The sequence below is a fragment of the Poromitra crassiceps genome (genome assembly GCF_964638095.1).
Source record: "Poromitra crassiceps genome assembly, chromosome: 3".
Classification (NCBI taxonomy): Eukaryota; Metazoa; Chordata; class Actinopteri; order Beryciformes; family Melamphaidae; genus Poromitra; species Poromitra crassiceps.
The window spans coordinates 67,116,037-67,134,101 of NC_139625.1; the positions used below are offsets into that span (position 1 = coordinate 67,116,037).

General features: G+C 45.0%; 1 protein-coding gene across 1 annotated transcript in view; it reads right to left on the minus strand.

Moving 5' to 3' along the window:
* The window catches only part of kiaa1109 (KIAA1109), a gene marked incomplete at its 5' end in the record, with an annotated part of 191,617 nt that overhangs the window by 12,532 nt on the left and 161,020 nt on the right, over window positions 1-18,065 (minus strand). The window contains 13 exon segments of the mRNA XM_083634137.1: window positions 507-724; window positions 4,060-4,249; window positions 5,980-6,137; window positions 6,373-6,526; window positions 7,022-7,264; window positions 7,368-7,505; window positions 7,747-7,923; window positions 12,659-12,868; window positions 12,871-12,886; window positions 14,237-14,398; window positions 14,651-14,790; window positions 14,936-15,097; window positions 15,811-16,000. Coding sequence (XP_083490263.1) covers window positions 507-724; window positions 4,060-4,249; window positions 5,980-6,137; window positions 6,373-6,526; window positions 7,022-7,264; window positions 7,368-7,505; window positions 7,747-7,923; window positions 12,659-12,868; window positions 12,871-12,886; window positions 14,237-14,398; window positions 14,651-14,790; window positions 14,936-15,097; window positions 15,811-16,000 — 2,158 coding nt within the window.

Below are 18,065 nucleotides of genomic sequence, written 5' to 3' on the forward strand. Positions count from 1 at the left end.
ATGTATTTTGGTATATCGGAAGACTGGTTGAAAGAAGACAGATATTTGATTAATATATTGCTGGTAGCTGGTAAAAAAGCTCTCACCAGGAAGTGGTTATCACAGGAAAGCCCTAAAGTGAATGAATGGATGAATATTACGATGGATATATATAAGATGGAAAGACTAACCGCTGTTATCAATCATAAAGTAGAACAATTTACCTCAAGATGGGAATGCTGGGTTCAATATATAACACCCATTAGGCCAGATTTTATTTTTTTGGATCCAAGATGAATGTTGCTCCGAATGTATAGTGAAAAGTCGACTCCCTGTTCTGTTTGTTTGTCTTTTGTCTTTTGTTTTTGTTGCTGCTGTTGTGGTTTTGTCTTTTATTTTATTTGTCTAAAAAAAAAAAAAAAATCTATGGCAGTACATATCTACAATGTATACAATGCAAGTATGTATAATAATCTGTCAATAAAAAGTAAAGAAAAAAAAAAGAAAAAAGAAGAAGGCATGCTTACACAGCTCAGCGGCGCCTTTCTCAGTGTTGATGACAGGTGTTTTGGGGGGCAGATAGGGGCCCGGGCCCCAGGTGGAGAGGGCCCGCTTACTGGTGTCGAACTGCTGCGTGAAAAACTCCTGCAGCTTCATGCCAATCTTGATGAGGTCCGGCGTAGTGGAGCGAGAAATAATCACCTGGAAGATGTCCCACTGAAGGTCTCCATGCACAAAGATCTCACTGGAGAGAGGGCAAGGAGACAGATGGTTGAGAATGAGATAGAGCGTGCAAACAAAGTACGGTAGACAGAAAGACTGTTGATTAAAGATCACTGGGTCTTGAATGATCGTGAATATGTGTAACAGCTTTTATCCACTGGGGCAATTAGGGAGAGTAGATACAGATAAGTACAAGTAGTTTCAAGTACCGTAAATTCCGGACTATAAGCCGCGGCTTTTTTCCCGTTTTTTGGCCTTTTTTGCCCCCTGCGGCTTATATAACGGTGCGTCTTATCTATGGATTTTTTCCAAAAAAAAAAAAAAATCTCTCTTTTTTAGCACTCTTTCTAACTATAAATCCACTTCTGTTTTAATTTCCTCTCTTGCCCTCTTTTAACAACATAACATAACATAACATAACATAACACAACACAGGTAAGCAGAAAGAAAAAGACGAAGCAATCACGCCATGAATGAGGAAATGACTCACCTGCTGGAGGCTGGAGATACACCGCTTGGGCTAAACTTTTACTCCGTGAAACACTATCGATTAAGTCCGACATCGCTCAGAGGTTTTGAGCAGCTTGAAAACAAGTTTGAAAACGTGCAGAAGTCCATCCACTCACTCACTAAAGAAACTAAGGCAACCGTGAACAGAGTTTATAATGCGGAAAAGCGCATCCGCGCACTGGAGGACAAAAACAACACAGTGAGTCCGAAAATGGATAAAATGCAAAATCGAAACCCTGCACACGCAGGTTGATGACTTAATCAGCAGGAGTAAAAGAAATAACATTCGCCTGATCAATGTAAAAGAGGGAGCTGAGATTGGTGACATGGACGCTTTCGTGGCAAAATCCTGTGTTACATCCTGGACCTGAAGGAAGGCGAGAAACCACCAGAGGTGGACAGGGCACACCGGGCGCCTCGGCCACGTCCAGACCCCGGCCTGCCACCGAGGGCCATCTTCATCTGCCTACTCCGCTGGCCCGACCGTCAACTCATCCTCCAGGCTGCGGGGAAGAAGCCCCTCACCTGGGAGGGTACGCGCTTTTTCGTCCGGCAGGACCTCTCCGCGTTGGTGCAACAGAAACGCGCAACATACAACAGCATCATCGAGTCAATGGATATCGCTTTGGCGTACTGTACCCAGCGAGACTCGTCATAACCATTGATGGACAGCGGCGGAACAAGAGCTCAAAGTGAAACTGCCGAATATCTTTTGAGTTGGACTGGTCAATAGTACTGTGAGTAACTAAAATAAAAAAATAAAAAACGGAATTCTCTCTTCTTTAGCACTCTTTCTAACTATAAATCCACTTCTGTTTTAATTTCCTCTCTTGCCCTCTTTTCACCACACCGCGGACACTGTGTGCACTGTAAAAAAAACAAAAAATACCACAATGTGTGATTTTGTCTGGGGATTAGTGACCTGACTTTTGTTTTGTTGAAATGTTAATAAATGGGAGCTTCCCCAAACAGCCATCTCTTTCCCGACAATCCCCTCTGTGCACGAAGCCTTACATATGGTAATTAAACATCAAAACACCCGCGGCTTATAGACCGGTGCGGCTTATAGAAGAAAAAAATAGTCACCTTTGAAGGTGCGGCTTATAGACCGGTGCGTCTTATAGTCCGGAATTTACGGTATATAAACTACAGGTGCGATCATAGACAGTGTAAAAGGCGTAGGTTTCATTTGAGCATTCGGGGGAGGCAGCAAACACTTGATTTCCTGCATGTTCTGTGTTTGTGAATCTGTGCCTTTACCTGCATCATTATGGTGGAAATGTCTTATAATGGAATACAAGGCTCTCAGGCATTCTGGATTGCTTTCAAATATTTATTCTCCTGGAGGTCAACTTTTCTCATTTAAGTTTAAATCTACACACAAGCCATGACAGTCAAAATCCCATGGTCATGAAATATTTAATGACCATGAGAATCCTGACTATAACTCGTACCTGTTTGTTTGTCTGGTACTTCCTGCATGAAGTTCACATTTGAGCCAGATTTAAAGTGCCATTATTATGGTCATTCTATCCCCTGAGTATTTTAATGTTATCTATGCACAAATCATAATGAGAGACGGGGGATTCTGTTAATTTCTTCTGCACTCTCCCTGCCTCCTGTGGTATCCTGAAGGAAGGAATTATGGATTATCCAACAAATAACGACAATTAGGTAACTATTGTTTCATCACTGCTTGTGGTCAGACTGAATTGAATAAATACATTCCATACTTATAGACATAACTTACAAACTTTCCTCAATAGCCTAAAAACGTTTTCTAATCTCAGATTGCAACAAAATCTCACATTCATGTTGAAAACATCTATTATTTAAAGCCCCAATCAGTAACTTTTCCAAGTTTTGCTATTGGAGAAACTGCGCCCTCTGGGTGCAATAGTATCGCTATCGATATTGCCGTTTAAAGTCAACAAAACACAGCGCCATGTTGTGACATCGGGTACTCACCACGTGAGGAAACAATAATCCATAGTAGTCCCCCCCCCCAGATTTTTTTTATCACATTTTTATCCCCCATTAGTGCTAATTTTAATTTATTTATCCTGGTTACTGCTCCACCCTCTGCCGATGTGGGGAGAGCCGAAACTGGCTCCATGCTTCCTCCGAGACATGGGCAGTAGCCAGCCGCTTCTTTTCACCTGACAGGGGAAACTTCACCGGTAGGACATACAGTAGCACGTGGCGCTGGGCACTCGAGGACATGCGGACGGGCACGCACTCCTTCAGTGCTCACAGCGTCACAGGTGGGAATCGAACCCAGGACCTTCTAGCTGTGAGGCGACAGCGCTTACCACTGCACCACTGTGCCCCCTAAACCATAGTAGTTTGACAGTTGTGAGATTTGAGTTAAGTTGTGGACCAGTGATGTCATTCATGCACACATGTTATAGCGTATTTTCAAAATAAAGTCCTCCGCTTTTTCTTTTTACCGTATGTTTCTGTTGAATGCCTCCTGCACCCCCTCTGACATCTACGCCTAGTGTATGTGGGGTTGTATCCTGCAGTTGGTTCAGATTATGTTCTCATTCCTACTGAACCACGGCACAGTTGTGTTGTTAGAGCACTGAGACTTTCATTTTCAGACATCTCGGTGCCATTATTTTGCGCCACTTCAGTTTGAATGGCATTGTTCTCACCTGGAGGAAAGAACTGAACTGAAGGAGTAAACATTCCAGAGTTTCAATAAACATGTTTGGCATGAACAAACAAAAGCTAAAAAGCTTGGCATCATCTGCATAGAGTGTGTCATTGTGTGTGTGTGTGTGTGTGTGTGTGTGTGTGTGTGTGTTGTATTGATTGTCTAGCTCTGCTGACGTCCTGACACACCTTTTCTCTGACAGGTTGGTGTCCACAGTGCAAAGGTTGACCTTCCACTCGTCCTGGAGCTGGAGGTCGGCGTTGCTGAACACGCCCATGAGGATGCTGGAGCCCATGTAGTCCACTCTGGCCTCTGTCGACCCCATGGTGATCTGGATCTTGTGGCTGGGCTGCTGGTTTGGGTGTTCAGAGATGTGGGCTGGAAGACAGATGAGAGGTGATTAGGATTGAATTGGAGTGAGTGCTCCTAACTGGATAAGATTAAACTTGACTGATCCCTGTGGTGATTAGGGGTGTCACGGTACGTGTATTTGTCCCGTGACGGCACGGTATGTGCGCCACGGTTCGGTGCATTGAGCTACACGAAGAATACGTGGAATCCAGAAGGTGGTGGTAAAGCACCTAAACGCTGTTTGAACGCCATGAAGGCCACAGAAGAAGACACACCAAAACAACACGAGTCATAGAAATCCACGTTCACGGAATGGAACGTTTTGTGGAGAGGAAACATTAGCGGGGGATGGTCCAGCGTGTTTACAAGCTGTACGTCGCTTCCATGCTACTTCACAAAACCACAACAATATCGAAGCATCCAGCTGCGCTGCCCCCCCTTTACCGTTGTCAAAAAAGTGAGTGCAGAGCAGTATCCTAATGACTTTTATGACTCAGGCAATAAGCTGTTTTGCAAATTCTGTCAACATCAAGCCAACGAGTTAAGCTTGCTAATGTAACGTTACGTAGGCGCGACACGCAACTATAAGGGACTTTCCTTTAGTCCTTTATAGTTGCGCGCATCGTGGCTAAAAGTTACGTAACACTGACAAAGCTGTTAACTTGTAAACAAGCAACTTACATCGCGTGAGATGACAAGAAAGATGCGGTGAGGAAGAGGGGATGACTCCTTGTCATGTTCCAATAATCCATTATGATGACCGAACGTAATCATTATGGTAAACAAAACTCGCCTCCACACCAGTAACGTTACTTACATTATTTGGGAAAGTGAAACCCACCCCTCCCCCGCTGTGTGACAATTCCGAGGGGTGGGTGGGAGTATTACTCCACATGCACTCTTTTTACAAACTTGTGTACAATAAAGATTTAAAGTGGGGGAAAATGCCTTTGCCCTGTCAAACAGCTGGAATACAGACATCTGAGAGGGAGGCGTACCTCACACTTCGAAAATTGCTGCTGTAGAGTAAAATGTTTTGTGTGGATTGCCTAGATCTTATTAAATTGTGGACATATCCATTCCCACTTATTAGACACTATTTCTGATGGCAAAATGAGCATAAAAAGCAAAACACAGAATTCAGAAAAATTAAAACGGAAAAAAACTTAATTTGGGATTTCTTGCCTTTTTCCCCGTTGTACCGAATTCGTACCGAACCGTGACCCCGAAACCGAGGTACGTACCGAACCGTGACTTTTGTGTACCGTGATACCCCTAGTGGTGATATTGGGGTGTTGGTATAAAAATGGTAAAAGGATACAGCAAAGATGTGCATTGATGTCCTTTCTCATTATCCTAATCCTAATAATAACTCGTAAAAAAAATCATAATCATAATACAAAAAACATGTGTCATAGGTAGAGAAACTGTCAGAAAACACAAGGATAAAAAAACACCAACAATCATTGGAACTTTCTCCAACTCTACTGCCACTATACTGCCACTAGACAGTATACAGTGATGTGTGAGAACATTGGACTGAACTCGCCACCATCTGCACTTTGCTACAACGAGAGCTTTGGAAGCAAACTGCAGGAAAACAGTAGAGCAGATGTCCTCAGAGAGTGAGTGGGCCCACAGGCTCTTTACTCATCTCCAGGCTGTGTTTACTTACAGACCCTCTCCAGGCTGTGTTTATTCACAGACCCTTCTCCAGGCTGTTTACTCACAGACCATCTCCAGCTGTGTTTACTCACAGACCATCTCCAGGGTGTTGACATCTATATTGCCGCCCACCACCCCGCCCTTGGAGTCCAGCTTGGAGCGACCCAGGCCCACCGACATGCTGATCTCCCGGTCCCGGTTGCTGCCTACGGACAGGCGGCCCTGGCTCTTCAGTCCGCTGGTCGTCCAGCTGGAGGGACAAACACGACCGTGAGCTGCTGAATGATGTATACCTGCTCTAATAAAAGATAAATGACTCTCTTTCCAAGGACAGGATAAATTATCTCTAACTGATTTACAGTTGTGACGTGACAGGGTATTTGACAGCAATGATTTATCTTTAAATTTCCAAACATGTCTGTATCTTTCCATGTTTTATCCCAAGCCTTTTGAGTGTAAGGTAATATAAATAGGGGAGCACTCACGTGTTGTTGCCCATAACATTGCTCATGTTCATCTGGACGTTGAGCTGCTTCAGGTTGATGGCAAACACCACCAACGTCTCCCAGGGCGTCCCCTGTGGGCCCGCTGCCTTGCCGTTTTTACCGGAGGACGGAGTGGACGTTTTGGTCACAGAGTCTAGAAGAGAGAGAACACCGCCTGAGGAAAATGGTGGTGAAAAACAGTTTCCCTCCAAATGCTTTTTAATCTATTTTAGCGAGTGGCCCAGTAGAAGACTTCACCATCTGTGGGGACGGCACGTTTACAGTTGCCTTCTACTTTTTGCAGCTATGGCAAAGCAATTCAAGAACATATTGCATAGTGTGCATATTGATATAACTAGCTTCTCAACTGCTGAGTGGACTGCTTCCAGGCAGACCTTGTGGAGGTGTCATGGGTAAATTAAAAAGTAAAGTGGCCTCTTGATAACCCCAGTGAGAGACCCGCACTCACACACTCAACCCTGTAACATTTAGATTAGGTGGCTGGTGAATGGTTTCTGCCTGTGTGATGGACATCTAGATTAATGACAGCATGGGTTAGTTTAGTACATCCTTTTTTTGACGTCTGAATTGGGCTTCTACATGATCCTGCTCCAGATCTATTTGGAAACCATTTTTTGGGGGTAATTACCTCTTCTAGGGGCGGAAGAATCGGACACGCTCCTGGTGCGACCGGGTGCCGGGGACTTGAGGTGGATGAGGCCGCCGCCCGGGGACATGTTGCTCCCAGTGGAGTGCTCCGAAAAGACATTGGGGGACTGAGGCATGTGCTGCCCGCCGGTGCTGCCATCCCACGTCCGCCAGTAGGCTCTGCGGGTGGACTCAGGGGACAGGTGGGTGTTCTCTGCGGAGTCCGGGGTGGCCGGGCCGGAGGCTGGCGGCAGAGGCAAAGGTTGAGATGGAAGTAAAAGGACAGGTTTGGAAATGTCACGCTGGAAAAATGATATTACACGACAAGCTGCAGACCAAAGGGTCACCTGGCAGGTTGATGGTCTGGTCTCCGAGGAAGAGACGCCTGGCAATGCTGCGGCGGTACCAGGCCCTCGGAAAGGCTAGGATCTCGCTCAGTCGCCTCATGTCGTATTTGAAAGAGGCAGAGCCAATGTCGCACACGGCTGAGGAGAGAATGTTACATTGGTCATTTACATATATGAAGAGATAAACTGCTGAAAACCATCATCTAATGCATTGAATGTGCGAAACAAGTTCTAAAAAACATTCTACGATATTCCAGAAATTCCATGATATTCCAGTAGGGAACTGTCATAATCAATGCACTGCAGTAAAAATACCCTTGCATCGACTGCACAGGAGTGTTGAATAATCTACTGCATGGTCCAGAGGGAGAGGAGGTACCTGAGATATTGATAAGCGTGGTGTCCATCTTGCCGCCTTTGGTAGGGATGAAGCTCTCGATGAAGGTGGGGCCTCCTGTGCGCCTCATCCTGGACAGGCTGACCTTCACGAACTCCAGGTTGATGCTCAGAGAGTCCTTCCTCCCTGTGACCGAGGACTGCTCCTCGTCCACTGTACCTTCATAAAAACACAATATGTGACACACCGATCTCACCGATATCCAAATATATTCTCAGCATTATCTTTAGGGCATTTCAATGTTGGCACACGGGTACATTGTGTATGCCTGTTGAGGTGCACATTTCTTTCACAGTACAACAGGGTTCCTACGCATGTCTGGAAAGCCTGGAAAAGTATTAAAAGATGAATTTGATCATGTCCATGTCTTGAATAGTTTAGGATTTTGAAAAATGTCTGGAAATGTTTTTGTTGATGTGAACAATAATGTTCAGATGATAGAGGGATGCTCTTACAATATTACCCAGCCACTGTCAGCATGCATCATATACCCATCAAAATCACATCCAGTCAAGAACATAGGGTCTGGGGAAAATATGGAATTTCAAAATAGAAGCCGTGTAGGAGCCCTGACAACCATCTCACATAGTCTGATATTTGTGGCTGTGAATAACAATCTTCATCTACAGTATACAGTGATATGACCTAGTTAGCAGGGGCAATGTCTATCTTCGTAAATCATATTGGACACCAGACAAGATCTTCAAAACAAATCAAGTTATTAGATCTAATAGAACTAATAACTAATTTAGTTATTAGTTCAAAATGTATAGGAACTTCAGTTTTCCTGGTCATGAGATGAAAACAGCTTTACTCCATTAGGAAAATGGTGTTGAAACACACTGTGCCCCTCTACAGACATAATGCATCCACTTTCAACAAACATCACATACTGTACAGTACACAGCATCATTCTTAACAAGCATTTTGAACTATTTCGAGACATAATAAAATATCCTTATTTCTGGCCTCGTCTCGTTGATGCTCTCCTCTGACAGAATGAGATAAAGAAAATAGCAGTAACATCCAGTCATTCATTATGTTACAATAATCAATAGTAGTGCATGAAAATGGGACTGGCTATCACACTACTATTGATGAGATATGAATCCATGGATGAGACTGAGTTTATTGTGTGTTTCAATGCCAGTGAGCTGCAACTAGAGCTTGACAAAGGTCTTGGCACACCCACTACTGGCCCATAGAGGTAACTAGAAGTATTGTGCGCTTCGCGCACTCCTTTATTTTAGTAGGCGGCTTTAGGGGCGGCTTTAGCTCAGGAGGTAGAGCGGGTCGGCCAATGACGCAAGGGTTGGCGGTTCGATCCCCGCTCCCTCCCAGCTGCTGTCGTTGTGTCCCTGGGCAAGACACTTAACCCTCCTTGCTCCCGATGGTGTGTAGGCACCCTGCGTGGTAGCCTGCCGCCATTGGTGTATGAATGGGTGAATGTAGACTATCTACTGATTGTAAAGCGCTTTGGATAAAAGCGCTATATAAATGCAGACCATTTACCATTTACCATTTAGTATCCCTCACTGCCTCTGCTCAACTGGCAGCACTCATTTATACCGTGCCTTGTTGCTTTGCCTTCACAGGAACTCATAAACTTTCATAACTCATGGTAACACTGTAGCAGGGCTATTCAATTGGCGGCCCACGCCCACGCTGGAATTGCTTTTTTTTTTTTTTTTTTTTACAGTGCACCTGAACGCAACATGCAAGATACCCGCTGAATAAGTGTCCAAATGTTCATTCTGGGCAATACTCCACTTCTGTTATAACATTTCAGTCTGGAATATGGAATAGGCTATCTTTCAATAATCTTTATGACTAAAAGGCTAAAAGTAAGCTCATGTGTAAGAAATTACTGTTCTACATTACTACAAGTAAAAATTTAAATAATTAACTTGTTGGTTTTGGTTGGTTTGGTTTTATTTAGCTTCAAGAGTGCATTTTTGTTCTTGTGTGACCCTCAACAGGCTTTGAGAATCCCCGGCCACTTACTTATGCTTAAATTAACCCACTCATATTCTCGTTTATTTCAAGAAAAACAATTTGGCTAGTGAAAATTCTAATTGGCTGGTAACTTTAAAATCTAGGAGCCATATTATTTGGCAGGTGGTCAAAAAAGTTAATTTCAAGCCTTGCAGAGAGAGCAGGTGGTGACATAGGAGTGAGTGAGAAAAGGATCAAATATTGGTGGTTAAGATTGAAAAATGACATCACACCTGTTGTTCAAATGCCCCAAATTTTTCCCGCCAGCGCCGTTCGGCCCCCAGCCCTCAGCAAAATGTGGCCCTTGGTGAAAAGTAATTGGGGACCCCTGCTCTACAGCCATCAGCACACTCACTAATGCTTATTCACATCTACACTAGACCTTGGAGGAGAATAAGAATACAAAGAAAAAGCATGTTTGTTTTACAGAAATCTGATCTAGTATTTAGTCTAGGGAAGGATCACAGAGACAAATCTTATATTGTATTAGACACTGTTAATTTTCTCAGCCAATTGATGTTTGGCTTAGACCAGTGATTCGCAAAGTGTGGGCCGTGGAGGTACTGCAGGTGAGCCATCAGGAGTAAAATATAGCCGCACGCGGCAATACCAGGGGTTCAAGCCTGGTATTGTCCCCGAAGGGGTTTGAATATCTGTCATTGGGCCAAATCCAGGTCTCTGCGGTCACCCAGGTCGACTACTGACCTCCAGGTGCATGTGAGCACCATTGCGAGCACCACATCCATTCACATTCTGCTGGAAGGGTTCTCTGTAGGGCTGGGCCCAGGGCCCCAAGGAAGATCTGGGGGTTAGCCTGGCCCTCTGCTCTCTCTGCTCCGTGGGACTACATTTCAAAATGTGAAATGGGCTGTTATCGCCAAAGATCGGTACATTGCTGTAATGTTTTGTTTCTGAGTAGTGGGTGACATTTCCAACCTATGTGCAAAGTTTGGTTACTGTGGGCCTTAGGGCTTCTGATGTGTTTCACAATATTGTCTCAATAGATAGTTTATCTTGTAACCACCAATATCTGTAATTGGGCCAGATATTGGCCCAATGATATTGATGGTTATGATGATGATGTCGCAATGGGCCAGATATTGGCCCAGTGATATGGATGGTTAGAAAAACAGGAAATGGGGTGTTGTTGTATTGCCAGAATTTGGTAGATTGGTATAATTTTTTCTGGTATAATTATGTTTGTTTCTGAGTAGTGGGTGAGTTTTCTAGCCTATGTGCAAAGTTCGGTTACTGTGGGCCTTAGCGTTTCTGACGTATACAGTACACGGTTTTATGGAAGAACGGGAATAATAAAGAATAAACAAAGCAATTTCAATAGGGTTTCCAGCCCCTTCGGGGCTTGAACCCATAGGTGGATGTTTTTGGATGAATACAAACTATCAAATGGACCGTACTCGACTAGAAAGCTTGAATAATACACAATAAACTAGGTTAGAGCACCCTATTCAGTGTGTTTATTTTACTATACATCCTGGAACTTGGTGCTAATGTTAGCATACTCCATTCACATACATGAAACTGTTAGCATTTGAGATAACGCATTGTAACAGCAACATTACAATGTGATTTGGGGTTGTACCCCAGCCTGCAAGCTTTCAAACCATGTCAGGCTAATTTGAATTCAATCTAGCTAAAAGCAAAGAAAATTGCAGTGCATTGTTTGGAGAGTGGTAGGAAGTGAAATGCATGTGCATTTTCTTTTCAAAATCACATGCCAAATCCCACTTTATTTTTTGTATGTGGATGGACCATGTCCCACTGTGATGTCATAAATCCCATGGTGACATCATCAGTGATGTCATCAATCCCACTGTGACATCAGCAGTGATGTCATAAATCCAGTGATGTGTGACATCATCAGTGATGTCATAAATCCCACTGTGACATCATCAGTGATCAGTGATGTCATACAAAAAAAGTGGAAGTCTGGCTTCAGACCCCCGACTTCAGACATGGACAGCTGAATGTTGCCAACTCCAGGACATGTGATCCAGCATCCCAGAAGTATGCCATCAAGGAGCAGCCAGGGCGAGGCTGCGCAGCGGTCAAGCTGCATATGCGAGCTACAGGGCCAGCTGGGCGAGCTGCAGGGCGGGCGAGCCTAGGAATCGAGCGCGCATAGCGTGCGAGATCCCTAGTATCAGTATATAAATTTGGCAATGTGGCCTCTGTTCTCTGTTTAAATTTTTGTCCCACTGATGATGTCATAAAGGGGCGCGCACACACACACACACACACACACACACACACACACACACACACACACACACACAAACACAAGGAGGCATTGTAACATCAGTGATGACATCATAAGACTGATGAGGTCATTAGTGATGTCATAAGGGGGCACCCACACACACTCGCGCAGATTTCAAAGTGGGCCCGGCATTCTTAAGTTTGGGAATCCCTGGCTTAGAGGAACCACAATCTGGGCAATGGTCTGGGCTAATATTAAATATTAGGGGTTTCGGATGGAAAGTGGATGTCCGTGCCAAGACGTCCACTTCCGTGCGCCGTGGTCGTTGTTTACAGTCAGAATGACACGAGAATGGAGTTGGAGTTGATCGATCGATACTTTTTTGTAGCTGTTTTAGGTTGACGACATTTCAGCTCATCTCTATAAACAGATAAGTGCATATGAGATGTCATCGCACTGTAAACATTGACGGAACCGCGAGACTTGGCGCGGGCGTCCGTTCTACACTGGAAACCTCAAAATCTTGGCTGTCTGTCCCAGTCTTATTAGTAGTTAGACTGATAGACTCTGGGTTCCCAGCTTGGACAAATCACAACCCCAATATTTATAAAGCTTATTTTCTCTAATAGGACAGTAGAATATGGTGAAACATTTTGCCTTCTCCCGCTTCCGGTACAGTACCTAAGGGTCCAGGGCCCGGCGGCAGGCCGGTGACGGCGGACTTCTGTTTGCCGGCGCCGTAGGGGTGGAAGACGTAGAGGGAGAAGTCGGACATGCAGGCGGTGAAGCTGAGGCCCGAGGAGCTGCTGGGGGGGCCGCTGAGGTCCGACTGGCTGCTACTGTGCCGGCTCCTGCCCAGAGGGCTGCCCAGCAGGGGAGACGCTGTGAGGGAGTGGAGAAAGAGTTAATCTAGGACTTCTATCAAGCTCTATAGACAATTAGATATATTTTCCCCCAGATTTCGAGAATTTCATGACTATCTGTATTGTAGGTTACAAGGAGATAACAGAGAAACTATGATCAATCGTCTACATTCTCTAATTATGTTAAATTCTGGTAAATGAAATTATGCTGAAGTTTAACAGTTAAGTTTAAGTTTAACAGGACACCCTGGAAGCCCCTCAAGGTCGCCTGGTGGTACCCGGACCCCACATTGAGAACCACTGGACTAGAAAGCAAAGAAATGAATGCAAGGGAACAAGCTGTGGCCCAAACTAATTATACAGCATGTAGTTCCGACTACTGATTGGTCAAGGACCGTTCTCAAATGAGCATAACAGCACACCTAGCCGTTCTCAAATCGTTCATTTGAGAACGCCCTCATCACTAAAATATCACTCCACTGGCCAGTCTGTTCAGCAGAGAACAGCAGCAGCCAAAATTCTGCAGGAAAGATGGCCGCCTATAGCACTCTAACCTGACAGAATTTCTAGCCCATAAACTAACTAATAACTTGGCCAATAAGTATGTAACATACAAAATAAAACAAACAGTAATGTTTTAATTTGATGTAGAATGCATAGGACATGTAACTGGTTCGTTAAACTCGCATTCCGGGAATAAGGTTTACGTAAGTGGTGCGAGACTCGGAGAGGCTGGTTCTCCTGGAACCCACTTGCTTAGTGCCAGAACACACTCGATTTGGGGGCGGAACATGCTATGGCCCACCTCTCAATCCTCTTTCATCTCAGACAGGCAGTATTTTCAGTCTGATACGTGTTACCGTCCCTCTCCTCCTTTAAAACACCTGTGTGGAAACCAGCAGCTTGTTTGTTTATCTCTTCTTCCAACCATTAATCAACAGTAAGTCCACCAAATAAATTTTAATTAACAAAACAATCCATTTTGCATCAACGCTGTAAGCTAGATGCTGCTTTCTGCACAGGTGTTTGTTACAGTTAACTAATGTGATGAGCATATTGGCTGGCTGACGTCTGGCTGACTCAACGGGGACTATTTATTGTCTCAGACTAACACTGGGCAAAAAAGTGTTATTTTGAGAGCAAATGGCCCCAAGATATGAACACCTTTTGTTTATACATTAGGTTGTATTTTGTTGGTAACTGTTGTATAATCGCTTTAATCGCTTAAATCACTCACGACTATTTACATTTCGATTTACATTGACAGTATCATAACAAAAAGCTAACTAGTGCTCTCCTGACCTTTGCTGGGGGGAGGCTTAGGAATGTGCTGCCCTGGCGGGGTGGAGGAGGGCGGGTGCTGCCCCAGCGGGGTGGAGGAGGGTGGGTGCTGAACGGGCGGGGTGGAGGAGGGTGGGTTCGGCCCGTCGGTGGGGTAGGGTCCTGTCGGGATCTCCAGCTCGCCGCGGTTGGAGGAGAAGACCAGGTCCAGAGAGGGCAGCTTGAGCATGCACTCCACCCTGGACATGGGCAGGCAGCTGAAGCGGATCTGAGAGGGCTGGAGACATGCGCGATAAATGATAATTCATTCCCATTGACTTCAAATGAAAATCCTTAACTACATATCCAACAGTATCACTACAGGTTTCTAAAATAAACATTACTTGTTTACATTCCATTTTCTTGGCTTCATGCCATGATCATATTGTAAAGTACTGGACAGTTTTCAATCTCTAGACCTGACCTGAAAAGGCAAAATCATTATTTGCTTAAAATCAAGGTTGATCTCCTTGCAGGCTGTGATCAGTACCTGGACTCGAACATAGACCACCACGTCCACAGGGAAGGAGGAGTAGGCCGAGGTGGACGAGGACACCAGGGAGGTGGTGGACTCCTCCAGCTGCTCCACTGGCTCAAACTGACCCATGTCCTCCTCCTGGGAGGCCACAGCTGACCGAGGAACAGACACAAGAGTGGTCTATGAATACCAGACATGCAGCTAGGTTCCATGGTAATTGTTTTCTGAGGAACGGCATCCATGAGGACCAGATGCTGCATCACACTTAACCGAAACAGTCCTGACAAACACACAGACCTGCATAGTTCCTCTCCACAGGAGTGATAGGGATGGTCTCCAGGGCCTTTTCCAGGAAGTCCAGTAGACAGGGGCTGATGACCATTTCCTCCGGCAGCGTCTGCAGGGCCACCCAGGCATACAGCTTGGCTGTCTTCACCCCTCCGCTGCCCTTCCCTTTGGCTGCAGGGACACATAGGAGTTTCTATCAGCAATAGCCTGGAGTACATGTCATCTACAACAAGTCTGAGTGGGACTTAATATTTGGATCCTGGGCATTCAATGACCAACTTCTTGCAATCAAAGCAAATGTATTTAAAGTGCATTTCACACACTTTAAATAAGTAGAAGTCGGGTCAATATTAGTATAAGCAAGTATGCAGGAGCCTGTTTGATCAAAGCCAAGTCAAGTCAAATCAATTTTATTTATATAGCGCCAAATAAAAAATAAATACAATTTCTGATTTGGAAAGCTTCATATAGGTGGTCAAGACCAGGCTCTTTATTTTAGACCAAACAATTCAGACAATTCCCACATGAGCAGCAGTTGGCAACAGCAGCAAGGAAAAACTCCAACTTGAATGGGAAGAAACGTTGAGCAGACCTGGCTGAAGGTGGGCAGCCATCTGCTTTGGCCGGTTGGGGTCAGAGAGGGTGAGAGAGAGAGAGGGGGGGGAGGCGGGGGAGAGAGAGAGAGAGAGAGAGAGAGACACCGGGGTGCACAGTAGCAAGAAAGGTGCCCTCTGGAATCATGCCACCAAATAATGGCGGAGGCTGCATGCATTTGATCAGGTGGGCCTAGTGCGGACGGGCACGGCCAGAGTGGAGAGGGCGCTCTAGTGACGGTGATTGTGGATGGTGCTAGGGCATGCAAGTGAGGATGAAACGCTCAGTACCTGATGGAAGAGGTGGGGGCGGGGGAGGTAGGAGCGAGTGAGTCTTGCTTTGGACAGCATTGGGAGGGTTTGGAGGGCCGCTATCTTTCATACCATACAGCTTGGATTCTTTGGAGAGCGTGCGGGGGAGCGAGGATCCGCGTGAGGCATTGGGCGACTCCGTCTTCAGGGTCTTGGAGTTGTAGTGCAACTGGGGGGAAACGAAGAAGATGTCATGTTTCAAGGTAGAAAAAAACATACTCATAAATTAATCATGATCTATTCCTTAAAGCAGGACTAAACCCCAAAACACTTTTTTTCAGCTTTTAACCAATATAACTTTGGGGGTGGTGTGTGAAGAATTCTGATCAAACTTTCCACATTTGAGACCAAACTGTTACCATTGTACCATTTGTATCATTTTCAGCAGCATAAGTTCCCTCTATGGGTTGAACACTGCTTTTTTGTGTGCCCTCAAATGAATGGGATATTTGGTACATCGTGACGTCACGGTGGGTTTAGCACGCGCCCCACTCGTGAAAAATTTGTTTTTTTCCCCATTGATTATAACTGTAGTTCACACGGCGCAAGCCCTTTAACACATTCAGTGCCACAGCGCTTCAGTAAAATTGTCTGGAGCCTGTGCCAGATTCACTTCCATTCAGTTGAAAACAGCTATAGAATTTTTTCTATTATGGCTATATTAACGGGGCTGGACTTTAATGAAACATTGAACACTCCTGCTTCTTCCAAAGAAGAAATTTTGTTTCTAGACAGTTCCATTATGAAATTACAGCCTCTCAAAAAAGTGCACTTTCAAGGGTTTTCTGTCGTTTTTTTTTAGTTTCCAAGATATAGGCCCTTTTATGAATACCTTTTGCACTCTAATTTCGAGCACATTCACTGACTCTGGCTGGTGTTTTCTGATGTGGTGGCGTGTGGTGTGGTTTCTGTGAAGCCTGTGTGCCACACAACCCTCTCCCCCCCCCCCCCCCCTCCCCCCTCTCCCCTCTCCACCTCTGAGCTGCGGGCTCCTCCCACACGCACAGAGTTTGTTTTCTCGTTTTTGCCCCGGACAGATCCCAGCGCCCATCAAGAAGGAAATGATGCGCGCTGGCAAACGCGACTGAACGAAAAGGCTTGGCCGTTCGGCTTCGGATGCTGGCTTTCTAGGAAATCGTGTGGAGATAGATAGAAGCATAAGAGCTCAGTTGTGAGCGCGGATGCAGCCGAGCCCACTGTCCGCTGTAGACAGAGCAATATATACGGCTCTGGCTGAAGCATGCATCCGTTTCCACTTTGATCGCCGCTTTCTCCGCTGTCTCCTGTACAAAGTAAAGGATCTGAGGTGGGTGGAGCAGCTCCTGTGACGATGTTTAAGGTGGCGCCGTGTGATCCCTTGAAGGGATTCATGCTCACTGGCTAGGTACGACCTTAAACAGCAGAATTATGGAATAATATGAATTATGATTTTAGGACGTCCACAGACGTCCTTGGCACTCCTCGTTACTTTTTTTTAGGACGTCCACAGACATCCTTGGCACTGAATGTGTTAAGACCAATGCATCCCTGGGTAATGCCTACTGTGGCTAATATTAGCCGTTAGTTAGTTATGTTATGTTATATGGCAGTAAAATGCCACTGAATGACCAAATTGATATAACTTTTAACCATTTCGAGTAACACTGTTCCATACGGATCACCAGCGTTAGTTTGTTGTTTATAACGTGGCTATATTCATAACGTTTTCTATCTCGGATGCGTTATTTCGAATCCCACATAGGTTACGCTGGCGCAAAGCGTGTGGGTTTCAGGATGAAACAGTCTCGAGCCACTAACGTTCTCTTTAGAGCACAATATTCCTGGAATGCAAGTTTAACTAAACAGTTACATGTCCTCTGCATTCTACATAAAATTAAGATATTACGGGTTGTTTTATTTTGTATGTTACATACTTATTGGCCAAGATATGTTACTTTATGGGGGAGGAATTCTGGCAGCTAAGGCGGGGAGTGTGGGCGGCCATCCTGCCTGCGGGGTTTTCGGATCGAGTGGAGTGCCGTTTTGCAAGAAATCTGGGGGGTTTAGTCCTGCTGGTTCAGATTTTTTTTTACAGCAAATAGAATGAAGTGCACAAAAGTATATTTGATGTGATATGTAGAAAGGGCTTGACAAAATCCAAACTGTCAGCTTCAAATTGAACCCTTTCTGACCAATCACAATGTGACAAATTGCTGTAAGGATTGAAGGCAGTGCACTGCAGTTAATGTTAGTTG